General features: G+C 40.7%; 1 protein-coding gene across 1 annotated transcript in view; it reads left to right on the top strand.

Moving 5' to 3' along the window:
* The first annotated feature begins 6,225 nt into the window (after positions 1-6,225).
* Positions 6,226-15,432, top strand: part of LOC140234601 (calnexin-like) — a 30,364-nt gene continuing 21,157 nt past the window's right edge. The window contains exons 1-3 of the mRNA XM_072314629.1: positions 6,226-6,282; positions 12,087-12,379; positions 14,708-14,831. Coding sequence (XP_072170730.1) covers positions 12,135-12,379; positions 14,708-14,831 — 369 coding nt within the window. The 5' untranslated portion in view covers positions 6,226-6,282; positions 12,087-12,134. The remainder of the gene's footprint in view (positions 6,283-12,086; positions 12,380-14,707; positions 14,832-15,432) is intronic.

Raw genomic sequence — 15,432 nt, forward strand, 5'->3', positions numbered from 1 at the left:
CCCAGGGAAGAGGGTGTGAGCTTCACAAAGACAGATCTATTCTCTTTGAACTTAAGTCTTTGGTGTTTAAATGCACAATGTTACAATGTAAGAAAACATGCATGAATCTTGTGATACAGTGATTCATGCAGTGCACATTGGGTAAACAGAGCCTACCCCTTCATATCTACCCCAGGTGAGTGGTAATGGTCATCACATGGTATCACCATGACATTTCATGCCATAGGACACACACTGACACAAAGACATAAATACAATTTAAGCACTACAATAGTCCACTTTCACAAGGCTTTCTTCTTATATTATAACACTATATCTACTTAGATAGCTGCTTGATCAGTAATTAAGTCAGGATTGCTATAGATGCATAGTTTGGACCCCGATGTATAAAATGTATCAATATTCAAGTGCAAAACACTTATATAACAGAAACTTGCTTTGCTATATTTTATAATGTACTGCTGAGGACTGTCACTTTCAATTCTTTTTGGGCAATTTTAATATGTACCAGGGCCTTGGCAAGGCAATAAATGGGGTTTACCTGTACAGACTTTTTGTATGACAAAAAGTGGATAGTTTTTATGCCCTGACTCACTGAGCAGGCAAATAAACATTGAATACCTGGTAATAGTTCAGCTGTTCAGAACATTAAATAATTTGTATCATTATGCTTATCATGGTTGGGCTAATGTCAATGTAATTTATGCTAACTAAGATACACATGAAATTAGAATCAATAAAGCATAATATGAGAAAAGATACTGGCCTCTTCTTTTTTTTCCCCCCTCATCAAATATGAAAATATGAGGAAATCACAAAATATAAATACTAGCATCCACTAAAACAGAAGAAAAGAAGGAAGATGATGAAGATGGGAAAGCTGAGGAAGAAGGAAAAAAGAAGTAGAGGGAGAATATAACTATCATTCCTAAGCAAGAAGAGGAAGGAAAATAGAAATAGAGAGAGAAAAAAAAAGAAGAAAAGAGCTGTATAAAACTGGAAATGACATCCAGCAAGACAGACAAGTACTCACCATAGCCATGGTAAGATCCCTCATCAGGAATGGAGGAGAAATCATCCGAGAACAGTCTTCCCTATAATGAGTACCAAAGCAGATTGTGCATTCATACCACATAATGTAAGCTCTGAATCCAATCAAGAAATACACAGCCCATGTAAGCGTGTACCACCATAATGTCAGCCATGCAGTCATGTGAGACTGCATTATAAGATTTTGCACCGAGAAACACGGTTTTGAAACATTGGTTGACAGAGTGCATTTTTTACTCTCTCTAGAGCATGCAGACTGTGTCGTTGCGCATGTCATCATGTGCAGATTGTCCCTTGGCAATTATGTCAAAAAGGCTGCGCATAACTGTGACAACAATTAAACCAAGTTGTAGATTGTGGTTGTTTTTACTAGACTTTCAAAACCTCCTTTCTGAGTTAGACATGATTTTTAATGACACCTCAACAGTGCGTTTCAAACCATATATCAAAACTGTGTTTGTAATGACAGTGACTGTTCACTGTAATTTTTTTTTTAGATAATGACAAACCTGAAAACCTTTACCTCGATGTAGGGCAATTTGTCAATCAGTTACAATGAAAACATCTCGACGGAAGAATTTCATGAATTTGAATGACAAACCTCTTATGAAATATACATGTAGCATAGCATATATTCTAAGAGAAATTCAAAGTTTATTTGCTGAAAATTTGTTTTAAATTTGAACCACTTTGTTTTACTTAATTTTTTTGATATCTCAGCCATTTCAAAACAATTTTAATCGAATAAACCTTTAATTTCTCTTAGAATTGTATGCTTTTTAACATTTCTTAAAGTGGTTTCTAAGTATCTTGCAAAAAGTTAAAAGCTAAATTGTCACCTCAACCAATACTATACCATCCCTTTTGCAAGATATGGAGAAACCACCTTTAAAATGTCACAGAGCATACCATTCTAATAGGAATTTAAAGTTTATTTGATGAAAATTGGTTTTGAAATGGCTGAGATATCCAAAAAGAAAGTAAAACAAAGAGATCCTAATAAAAGTTTGGTCCCACCTTTTGTTAGGATTGCTTTGTTTTGGATATCTCAGCCATTTCAAAACAAATTTTCATCAAATAAATGTTGAATTCCGCTTTGAATGACATGTTCTTTCGTATTTCATATTTGAGGTTTCTCATTATCTCACACACACACACACACACACACAAACATATAGAAATCTGAAGCCAGGTTTCAACCAAAACTATACCATCCCTTTAACTTCTGACAATTCAGGCTGCAACCAAATTTGCATAAAACTATGTTTGATATTAATTATGCAAACTTAACGTGGTTGTCTGGGATAATGGGTAAGCATGTGACATGATCACTTACAATGTATGTTGATAAAGAGTCGGTTTTCAGACTTATGTTCTATGCAGTTGCAATCTTAAATTCATATAGAATTCCTTCACTGTATTTATCATTGATAGGATTTTTTTTTTTCCGAAGGGGAGAGAGAAGGGGTCAAAATTTCTTGGAGGTAAAATATGCATGATTGAAACAGGAACAATCTTGGCTCATAAAGCTTCCCATCTTTGGCATAGATCGGTTGAATTCTCTCAAGTCACAAAAGTCTGTTTCTGGACATTCAGTTTATCACTACAATATCCCCCTATCAGACAAGCCCTCCTGTCAGCTGCTGTCCCTTTTCCATTCTGTCTAGTTTTCTGCACACAATAGTATGCAATGATTCATCCCTCACACAATTTACTCACTCTGCACGTACGATGCTGCTGCTACAAATGTACATGTACATACAAATTTGTATTATAGAATGTGCAGATTTTTATATTTTGACAAAGGAGGATATTGCGTCCATGAGAGAGCTGCGTAGGACAGAACCACTGAACTGGAAGTGATGAATAAATGAAACTTTGAAAGAAATCAGGTAAGGACTTCAAAGTTCAATCCACCTCTTCGAGCAATGACACAGGTACAGTGTAAATCATCCACCTTTAATTTAAATATTAAAAGTAAAACACAGGGCCGGCACCGCATTTTTAAAAGTGTGGGGAAGGGCCCAGTTTAAATCTATATTTGTCTCGTACCACTTCCAGTTTCATCAGCTGAAAAGCAGGGTACCTTAACATCGGCACCCTGTGTATCATACAATGTAGCTGTTTGCGTATACAACAAAAAATATGTGTGGGATGAAGCGCCATAAGCTATGACAACAATATTAACAAAGACATGAAAAACAAACCCAAGGCCATAAACTAACAAACTACACTAATAAACATGGTTCAGTTACTTATCCGCTTAGTAAATTGCGAACACGACGCACGACTATGAAATTCATGTGTATTAATTACCTACATGTAGGGAGGGGGTGCCGATGTTTAGGTACCCTTTTAACCTGCGCAAAGAAAATGCATCTCACACACTAACTATACACAGCCCTGTCGCTGTACACAAGTGTAAGTCGCGACAGGGCTGTACGGTGTGGACACTACGTAACAAATATGGTGTACTGACTCGATTTTGAATTTACTGCACCATATTTGTTACTAAGACTACATAAGGTGAAAGCTTTATCTATTTAGCTACCGTTTCCAGCTATTGATATTGATTTTTATACTCATTTTACAACTTACCAAAAATTGCACCTTTTTTAATCCTGCACGCTGCAGAAATCGTAGAAATCGCAGAAATGATTCGAAATGTCGGTGCAGCACTGGGCAAAGAGGGCGCTGTCGACTTCGCGGGCGTACAAACTCTAGCAGCGCAATTTGCATCATTCAAAGCTGGCAAAGGTTTATTTTGAATGGCCCAGCGATGATCACAGCATTCCGGGTTAAGATTGGACTTTTTGCTCAGTGTATATTGCGTGAGGGCTCACTATGGACTGAAATACCATGCTGATAGTCCAAGCATCTCAATTCACGTGAGTGATTCGTAAAATTTGTGATAACAATGTAGAAATTTTCAACAGTTTTGTTGTTGTGCGGCTGTGTTCAAGGGGTTTATTAGATACATTTGTATGTGTATGGGGTTTTGTAGATATGTGTATCAGTCACTATCACACACTGTCAGACGCTGTGCTAGCACTAGTGCACGGCATCTGGTCGGGCTACCCAAGGCCATAAACTAACAAACTAAACTAATAAACATGGTTCAGTTACACATCCAATTAGTAAATTGCGAACACGACGCATGACTATGAAATTCATGTGTATTACCGATTGCCAATGTTTTGGTACCCTTTTAACCTGCGCCAAGAAAATGCATCTCACACACTAAAATACACACACTAAAAATTTCACTATGAAGATTCAGGACAGAATAAACAGGGCGGTCATGATATTCGAAACTGCAGTATTTATGGCACATTTGTGGCAAAACTTAGGTAAATCCGTTCTATACTTTTGGAATAAACACGCTGCAGATCCTTCTTAGCAACTTAGGGTGGCGATTTATAGACAGAAAGGTCCGTCTGTCAGGAGTCTTCTTCTTTTTTTCTTTTTTTTTTTATCGCTCTCCTCTGGAGACAGGAGGGGATGTGAGTGTGAAGCCAGACGCAGTCTCCGATCCGCGGAACATATCCTCGACGACCAGATACAGACTGATCTTTCGGTCAAGGTGGCGATAGGTATGGTAGCCCTACTACATATCGACCACCCTTATTGAAACCGACCGCGTATAATTCGCGCACTGAACACTTAGTACGCACTTCTCTGCGCGCAAAGCACATAAAAATGGATTGGCTTTGAATGTAGATGAGGATGGTGTGGGAAAACGCGATAATTCACTGTTCATTAATGGTTTTAATCAAGGACAAAATTTCGAATGAATATTTTCACCGAATCGTAATGACAGCACAATGTAATGTCTATGGAAGTTTCTAAAAGGCTTCTAAAAAGCTTCTTACAACACGGTGTTCAATACAACTCGGTTTGCGTGCATTGTCAATGCAAAAACAGCGGTCGATCCTAATAACGCGATTTACCGCGGGGAGCTGAAACGAGGCCACGCAAGTTCGTCGCCGATATTTTTGCACTGAAACTTCGAATCGAAAAGGGAACAACGGCATTTGATAGAGGTGGATTTTCTCAATCACGTAGGTCAAGTTTTTAACGTGAATTTCAGTGTTAAATATTCTTATCAAGCAAATAAACATTAGGCGGTCGATAAGTAGTAGGTCCAACTATACTAGGTGGTACCCTCAATCATACAACTACCGGGTTAAAAATAGCTTTTGATAGTCACATTTTTCTGTTGCCACTTCCGGAGTAAAAAAAAAAAGAAAAAAAGTGGGGGGCCCCTAACCCCGTCGCGGGGCGCTGTAACACAGTAACCCCTTTACGGTACGTATTTGTCCGTATGGCGTATGGGGTCGCTGCTGCGGTTAGGGGCCCCCATGCAAGTGGTAATAGGACGTAGGACCCCCCCCCCCCCTTCTATGCTCTATTAAACGTTAGATCTATTTCTAGACTATATCTAGACATCTAGCCTTACCAATTAGAACTAGAGTCTAGTAGACAATCTAATACTTGTATGACTCTGAGTGAATATAGATAGTGCAGTCTATGACTCGGCCAGGCCATCTTTTGCATGCAGCGCAGCGCAGACATCCCCGCCCCTCGCCCGCACCCGAGGCGAGGCGACGCGGAGCTACCGTCCGACAGGGCGCCGCTGGCAGGGCAGCGCAGTGCGCGGCGGAGAGGCAGCAGAAGGAAGGCCAGAGCCAGGGCCAGCAGGGAGAATCGAGTGGAATTAAAAGATCGGATCGCAAACGCCTGATCTGAAAACGTTCAGCTGGTAGGTTACTACGCATTAAAACAGACACTTGATATTTGTTTATTGTTTTACCTCACTTACACGGCCTTGCTTGCGAGACATTTGAATTCGGCTCGATATGGCTGCTTGAAATTTCCGCTGTTTTCATACATTCATCAAGCGTATAAAGTCTCCTTCCTCTTTCATCCTCGCTCAGTAAGTGCAAAAAATTTATATCAAACAGAGGATAAAAATAACATATAACTAATATGTAAAAATAATGATTTCATTATAAAGCAAAAAATTATAATTCATATCATGCATTTATGGCAAATTATAATTGTTTATCGCTCACTAAATAACTGTTGCCAATCGACAAAACTCACACAAATTTCAACCACTCAGCGTGCTCCACGCGTGTCTATCGTGTATTTCCATGCGACTTTATGTGATGGTACGCGTGTGACCGTAGAACATTCGACGAGAGTTCATGTGACCGCCTTCCAGGGAAGGTAATTGTATTCGCATTTGATATTTTTTTCACGCATTACTTACTTGAATTGATATGATTAATTATTCTCATTTATACATTATGATTTGGTGCATTTGCTGCAAGAGAAAATACTGTAGTTATGGGAAACATGAAAATGCACGCTCATGGTCAGGGCATACACTGTGTAGTCCCACGTACTGAAATTGAAAGCTTGTTTTGTGTAATTTCTCCTGTCCTGGAGTGGATAACAACTGCGGGCGGATTCTTCCTTGGTGGGGGTGTTCGTTCGGGTAATCTGTTCTGGATTGACAATGGATTTGGCTTTCTTTTCTAAAGGTCTCAGGGAGAGCAGTCAAGTGGCTCTGCTGTTTGACCGAAAGATCGGTCTGTATCTGTATCTGGTTGTCAGGGATATGTTCTGCGGAGACTGCATCTGCTCTGGCTTCACGGATCCCTTCTTATCAATTAAAGCAAGTGGTCCATGACTGGCAGGGTTCCATGAATCACCCACTCTTACAAATAAAAATTCACTGAAATTCATGAATAAAAAATAGCGCATATCAAGTGCGAAATTCAAACTATGCAACTATCTCCACACGTGTTCCGAAGAGTCAGTGGGCCACGTCGCCGGACCCCCGAAATCGTTGTTGAACCCTCCCGGGTCAACTCGCACAAGCAGTTCAACAGGTAAGTAACAGGTAAGTAAAGTTGCATAGCAACACATATAGACTCGTTTCATTCCAAGTTTTAAAGTTACTAGTCCGTTTATCTGCATTGAGTCTATACAGCAAGTACACTTATAGCCATGATTGCAACCGTTTCTGAGATAACTTGAGCGTTTATTACGCGATATTTATATTTTGCATGCCACCCGTGCCTGAATTTTCTGCATCACCAAGGTTCGGACGCAACGTGTTGTGAATGCATTGAATCTCTCGCCACAGGATAGTACCGCGCTCTCGTAGTGCGATGTACTACAGTATGTAGAACTATACGGTTTCGCCCGTGCGTAGCCCGCGCGCTGATACATTCACATAGGCAGGGCGAGCGCACGGCGCGGTACGTCGCGCATGTTGATGCACGGACATATGGGGCCGAACAATGAGTACAGGGGGCCGAACCATGGTTGCAGCGCAAGCGTTCGGATTATGCACGCTATTTTGCTTTCGCTGCTTATGATGACGAACATTGGGCCACTTGCTTTAATCACAGACCGAAGGCTATGGAGTATCATCATGATCATACTGACTCCTGGTGTAGGGATGCTCTGTCAGTGGTCACGCACAGACCAAACGGCATACTCGTGAAATAGGTCCCACCACTACGTGTCCGTACTACTACGACGGCTCACCAGTTTATAAAAGTTACTCGTGAATTCAGCCCCACCGTGTGTGGCGTTCTGGAAGCATGGCGGTGCGGTGGGGCTTTCTTCCACAGTATAATACTCTCTCATGAATGCGGCCCCACCAAATGGCATTTACGCGAGATTGATACAGCGGTGGGGTTGATTTCCACAGCATAGCATCTTTTGTCCTCCCTTTCTCCCGTTTTTTTCTTTGGTCTTTTTATTCTCGGAAGGACTCCCTAATGTCTGAATGTCCTTCGACTAATTTAACGTCCAATTTAACCATATTTATACTAGCGTTTTTCATATAAAAATCAGATGTACACCAAGCCATGAAATGAGATCAATTATCCGCAGGGCTGCCAACCTTGAGTGAGAGTTTGGCGTGAGACACTGAGGGAGCGGAGCGACCTCCTGGCTAGCGCCTGGCGGCCTGCTGTGCGGCCGTACGTCAGTGTACATGTACATGTATGTAAAGAGATGTAAAGCACACGTCATAGCCAACAGTACAAGTTAAGCTCACGTGGTTACTTTATAGGTAGAAACCAATCGTAATCCAATAGCTCGTCTTTGCGCGCGAACCGAAAACGATTATTATTGGTTAAGCTTTACACCATTTCATGTACCGTTCTTGCCACATGCGCTAACTTGCGCTCGATAAATTTTCCTTTTAAAAAAATCAGAAAACATTTCAATGTTGAAAAAAAGTGAAGTTTCGATACTGCCATAATTTGCGCAATGTCAATTAAGTACAAAATACACCAAAGGTCACGACAAATAAGTGTGAAATTTCGACTTAGCATGCCGAACAGATCGTCCTCCTTGGGCTACTAGCAGTAGGTAGCAGACGCAAACCCACGTACAGGATGGCAAAAGTAGTTCAGGTTTGTGATTCGAACATGTTTGCAGTACGGCCGTATTACTTTTGATATGAATATCAATGCACCCCTGTCATAACTGCTACAGCTAGCGATCGTCGCGAATGGGCTCAGAAATTGAGCACACTGCATGTGTAGAAAATGATGTACATGCGCGAGAGCGCCATCTAGTGCTGAATGACGAACGCTATTTATACAACCCTACACTGCAGTGTACCTAACCCCAAACCCTAGCCCTAACCTAACCTTGCTTGCTATTGACGCACGGGTGCACGTGCACTGCAGTGGGGCCGATTTCACGATTTTGCAGACCAAACATTACGATAAACCAATTTCATACAGCTGTATGCAGCTTTTTTACATTCAAACAAGTTTGACATGACATGACACATTATGCAGCAATATTGAATTTGGGGTAACTGTATCACATTGTGCATTCAAAATACAGTAACTAGTGAGTCGGAAACTAGGTTAGATCGCAGAAATTGGTATCCATATCGCAACATCGCCTTTCGCTAGCTGTAAGTCGCCATTTTGAATCCGTTAGCCAATCACATGCGAGGTACAATACTTGTTTTGATAAAACACGTAGAACTAGAAATCTACTTTGCATGTGATTGGCTAACGGAGTCATATATTGAAGAGCTATTACGACATACTGACAGGCTGGTTGTTCCATCTTTTTTCATGAAAATTCTACGAAAATGTTGGATAATTCATTAATCTGGTGAGTGCAATGCTTTCTTGAAATGTTGATTTTGCTATGCGAGTTTAAAGGGAACGTAAACCCAAAGAGCAATGTGGATTGAGTGAAAGCAGCAACATTAGTAGAACACGTCAGTGAAAGTTTGAGGAAAATCGGACAATTGATGCAAAAGTTATGAATTTTTAAAACTTTGGTGTTGGAACTGCTGGATGAGGAGACTACTAGAGGTTATGATGTATGAGTGGGCAACAATACAAAGAAAGTATAAAGAAAATTCAACATAGATTCACTTTTCTAGCATATGAAAGAGCGCTTGACTAACCGCTTTCAGAAAGCAGGGGGAATATATTGCTACCTTTTAACATATGTCAGTATCAAGTTGATGAAAATTGTAACTTTCATAAAAAAAATGAATTTTTGTGGAATTTTCTTTATATTTTCTTCATATTCTTGTCCACTCATACGTCATAACCTCTAGTAGTCTCCTCATGCAGCGGTTCCAACATCAAAACTTTAAAAATTCATAGCTTTTGCATCGATTGTCCGATTTTCCTCAAACTTTCACTGATATGTTCTACTAATGTTGCTGCTTTCACTCAATCCACATTGCTCTTTGGGTTTGCGTTCCCCTTAAATTTGCCGATCTTGGGCTGGGAATTGAGAAGGGTGAGTGTGTACCTCACCTAATTCTCCATAGTCATAGAGACAGTGGTTAAGAGCTTCCCTACAACGAGGTATAGTACAACCTTCCGTCTGTCGCAGGAGGAGAGTGATAACGTCAAAAAAAATCTCTGCTGCATACTTTCTTGGACTTGGGAGGTGTGAAATGTACTCTCAGGCCTAAGTGATAGAGTCTAATGTTAGAGCATGCATTCCCCAAGGAGATGTTGATGTACAGACATGATTGATGGTCTCATCCTTGGATTGACTCTGGCTGTGTGTACAATCTTTCCCATGTTTGAAACACGTTTCAATACCCACTATCAAAAGTGCATTTACCTGGGTACATTAAATGGCTTTCAGATTGCATTTCTCATATTGTTGCTTGTGTGCATCTCTATCGTGAGTCGAGAGGAAGGCCTTGTCACTACAAAGCTCCTCTGTGCTGTTTGACCTGAGGAGCAGAGATCATGTAGACCCCTAGTTGGTGTGGGTACATGTATAGTGTAAGCTATAAAAGTGTTTCAAAATGATTTCGTGTCTATCATCTCCACAGAAACTTGTTTCTGGCTCAAATGCATTTGAGATCCCACTTTTTTCAGTATTTCAGAAAGGCATTGCTAGCCCCATAATCACAACAGCTTTGTCTTTATCATCTGCCCAAATCTCCCTGAAAGTTGGTTCGGAAATCTTAATTCTACGCCAGAAGTGAGTTGATAAACACACCCAGGGACAACTGGTGCATGCTTTGTTGCCTCCCAATTCTGGCTGTAGAGACGGGTCTTTGTGGGTTAGCCACCACAGAGCAGTTACGATATCACTAGTAATTGGTATTACCTGGCACAGGAGTGTGAGGCGAGTCAAACAGGCAGTAGAGTAGCTTTTGGCCTGTGCAAGGTCTAGGGAATTGAGTACCGATAATGTGCAAAATGTAGATTAACAGTGGACTTGGTTGCAATGGCTTCTTTGGACTGGCAATCTCTATGACTCGGGACTACTGTAGTGGTGATCATTTTCCATTGCTGATAAGTAATGGGTAAGTAATGGGTACAGATAATAATGACCTCCTCTAAGAGGGGAGGAGTTTATTGGTGGAGAAGGCTCTGGTAACTTTGGCTAACTTGGAGTCTGAGTCTTGACACAGCAAGTGCTGGAAGAGATGGTAGTCAATCCTGCTAGGTGTGAGCATCATCAGTTTCCCTAGAAGTCTGAGATGAAGCATGGTTATCTTGTCCGAAATATTGGGAAGCAGAGTGTGGACGGACTTGTGGCTTTGAATAGAGTGACCTGAGCCTTGTCTAGGCAATTCAAAGTAAGCAGCCAGAAACAGAGAAAGATAAAACAATGAATAGGTAAGTAGTGGAATCAAGTGTAGGGAGAACTCTTAACACCATCCTGGACCATGGAATGGAATTGGTAATCACATGGTAGAACCTACTTGAATTATACTTGATACTTGGATTGATAACCCTTTTTGAAACAGCTCACAACAGGAACTATACCCAGGTGACAGGTTTAATAATTTACCTCAGATTGTACATGGTGAGATGCCCATTCAACTGTTCAATGTAACTTTCTTGTATGACCATGGGGGAAAGGAACACTGGCTTCTGTTGCAGCATGTAATATCTTTGATGCAGTGCTAACAGGTTTTGCACAGAATATGCAGAATATTTCACAATGTTTACCCTTTTCTCCTTGTTCATGCTTTGCTTGAATTCTTCACCTCTGCATAGCAAACAGGTGCAGCTCTGACTAGGAAATTAGTTAAACCACCATTGGTGCAGTTTCTCTTCCTGTGGTGTTTGTCTTGTCACAAGACATCAGTGGTACATTTTGATCATGCTCAGGGGTCATGAAGACAGTGACAGAAGTGTGGAGGAAAGATGGATGTTTGACAGTTGTAGCATACTTTCTGCAGTGATGTTATTTGGTCAGGGACAGAGTAGACTCACATTACATGATGACACTCTTCAGTAGCTGCCTCCTTTAATACTTGAGACAGAAGATTCTGTGTATTTTTTTTTTTGTGTGTATGTGAGAAGTACAATGTGGTCTGTATAGGTGTGGCTATTCTATGCACTTCTAGACCTCCATTTGATGAGAATTCATCAGGGAAACCAAATGATTGGAATGACTGTGGATTAGTCAAGTACCATAGTGTATTTGAGTCCATTACAGTTGTGTTCTTTGCTGCTTAACTTGATTGTTCTTTGTATCCCATTCTTGAACAGGTTCAGCACAACATCCCGAGTCTTGTTATTAGGCACTGACCAGTCATCATGAAACTGAAGGTGCTGTTCCTGTCATTGCTGCTCGTGGGCAGCCTTCTCACTGTTCGCTGTCAAGATTATGAAGATGACGATGACATCTACGATGAGGATGAGGCTGATGACATGGATGTGGACGTGGAAGATGAGGCCGAGGACCGAGAGCAAGTAGAGCAGGTGGAGTACTCCCCTCCTGAGCCAGTAGGACCTGTTCACCTTGCAGAGCCATTCGATAGTGCCTCAGTACTGGGATCCAAGTATGTGATATCGTCTTGACTGTAGTCAACATCATCATCATTATCATCTTCATCATCATCATCTTCTTCTTCTTCTTCTTCTTCTTCTTCTTCTTCTTCTTCTTCTTCTTCGTCTTCTTCTTCTTCTTCTTCCTTTTCTTCATGGTCCTTGTTGTTGTTGTCTCCTTCTCCTCCTTTTTCCTTTTCTCCTTTTCATGCAAGTGTGACAAAATGTGACCATAAAGATTGACTATGTGTTAATTTTCTTAAAGGCATATTTTACCATTTGCAGATGAAACAAAAAGCCAGCATTAATGCTTTAAAATAAATCCAAAATGTGAGTTTGGGATAGAAACAACCACTGTAAAAATTTGAATCCATATAATCAATATTAAGTATTATTACATACACAAAATGTGAACAATTGTTATAATAAAAATGTTGCCAAACTAAACCGTGTACTGTTATGGTTTAAGCCCCCATCTCACTAGGAAGACGACCATGGCGACCATGGCGATCTGTGGCGATTTAACAAATCTTGGCGTGATCGGCCATCCGTCTCCATTTTTGGCCTCCGAGGCGATTACACTACGGGTTCTCCACGCTCAACCTGCGCAGTTGGCGATAGCGCCACGATGATAATACGACTTTGCCACGTTGTATCCGCATTTCCAGGCCGACGAGACGCGTTGCTTCTGCGATCGAACCGACTGTGTTGCGACATTCGTACGCTTATCAAGACCTCGCTACAACAGTAATATGATCGGAGCGACAGTGATACGTTTATGCTGGGCTCATGCTATGATCTCAAGCGATCGGGGTATAAACTGGGTTTCATGATTGAATTTCTTCAGGCAGATGTCAGTGTCAAACCAACATGGATATGTAGATATGGTTTTACCCTTACATCTTAGCATTCTAGAACACACCAGTTTGAACCTGATGTGAAATTGCACTATAGTTAAGTCATCCATTCAGTTAAAAGGGTAAAATGTGTATAGAATATTTAAGAACCGGCGACGAGCAAACTACAAATCGTATCCGACAATGAGACAATTTTTATGAAGATGTATTTGAAAAAAATTACAACTTAATTTACTTTCATTGACTTGGAATGGTACATGAAAAACAAACACTTTAATAAACAGAGTAGATTCGTACTGAGTGTACGTGGAAAATGAATTTTTATACGTTTTTCTCCATGTCCACCTTCCTGGTCTGTGCATCACTTTCTATCGTTCATGGTTGGTTCCTGTGACATAATACTGTAAAAGCGGTAATTTTCATGGGCGATGGGGGCCGCTTTCGATGCGCTTGAGTTACGCCTAATATGTTGCCACCACGTCAGAGTTACGAATGTGGCGCTTTTAATGCGCTCGTGAGGCGATTGTGATACGCTCTAAAACCACAGCGACCTCGCTACGGAAGTTTTGGACATGTTCAAAACTTCCGTAGTGAGGTCTTCGACCATGGCGATGGTGGCGACCCTCCGCGCTTCTGAACTGCTCAAGATACGATGGAGAAGATTTAAAGCGATCAAGCCACGATCTGCCACGCTTTGTCGATTTTTGATGATCGTAGCGGAATCGCCATCTAGTGAGATGGGGGTATTAACGAGAAAAATACTGATATCTCCTTATATTTTGGGCTTTAGTGCGAAAATTTTATGTGGTAGGATGTTTTGTGATACAGCAGACCTACACATACGCATTAAACGTGATATCTTGAACATTTTTTAAATAACTGTTCCCAAAGGTAAACAGGACCTTTAAGTGTGAACAGGACACATTTAATTCTATTAATATTTTAATATTCTTTCTCTCTTTTCCCTCTAATAAGGAGCTTGGAGATTTTTGTTTTGTAAACATTAGGTACAGATTGTTTAAAGAAAATTGAGATAACGTATTGTGTACCATTAATCTCAGGGGAAATGAACAACTTGTCAATTAACATACATTTTGATAGAGACAGTATCATCGAGGAGGATAAGAAGTAAGGACAGACTATAGAAATAGGAGCTTTTACAGTAGTCCCCTATCCAAATATTGATTACAGGGGATTAGGGGATTGTATGTATACAAGAAAACAGGTGCCATGCAACTGTTCATGATGACTATGAAATCAAGTTGATACATCCCAGAATTTATAGGTCAAAATGTGATGTCAATCAGTTGCAATGAAAACACCTCGACGGAAGAATTTCATGAATTTGAAAATGTGATGTGTCTCTGAATTTTGAGGCAAGTTGCCAACTATATATATATATATATATATATATATATATGATGACTCCAGGATATTCTGAAAATTCTACAGTAAGTGTTCTGCTTAATTTTGCATGAAATCCAGGTGGATGCCCTCTCAGGCCAAGAAGGATGGGGTGGATGAGGACATTGCTAAGTACAATGGAAAGTGGGCAGTGGAGGAGCCAGAAACCACACCTCTTGCTGGTGACATGGGTCTTGTACTGAAGGTGAGCAGCATTGTATACTAACCCAGAGTAGTGTCATGAGTGAAGATGTGTGGTAAAAAGTTCAAGAATCTTGTTGAGAAGATATGTAAAGAAAGTTGTCAGAATGATATTTATCTCTTGTGAGATGCAATGTTGGAATATGATAAAAATTTAGCTGAATGTTTATGGCATGATTTCCCCTAATTAGTTTTGCCAAAGTTACAGCTCAGCCATCAAAAGGGATCGATTTGTCCGAATTATGCAGCAGTGCCGATCATTGAGCTGTTCAAAATGTATGACCGGCATGACTGCAAAGCAGAAAACCACACTGGCTGATTATCAACTCAGCTGCGGCTCTGTATGGGTCTGTGGCTGCTCTACACTGGTTAGAATCTTCCACGGGATACACAGTTGGTGGCCGCTGGCCGTGTTATACAGATAGCCACTGTGCACGGGGTCTGAACATTGCTTGTCTCCTTCGGGATGTTTTTCAGTGGCTGTACATGACAGGTGGCCGCTATAAACAGGTGGCCATTTCGGCAGGTTTGACTGCATTTGAAGTATTTGCAATGAATTTCTGAGTTTTTGTCATCCTTATGATTTTAATAGATGAATGCATTTT

The sequence above is a fragment of the Diadema setosum genome, chromosome 11 (genome assembly GCF_964275005.1).
Source record: "Diadema setosum chromosome 11, eeDiaSeto1, whole genome shotgun sequence".
NCBI classification, from domain to species: domain Eukaryota; kingdom Metazoa; phylum Echinodermata; class Echinoidea; order Diadematoida; family Diadematidae; genus Diadema; species Diadema setosum.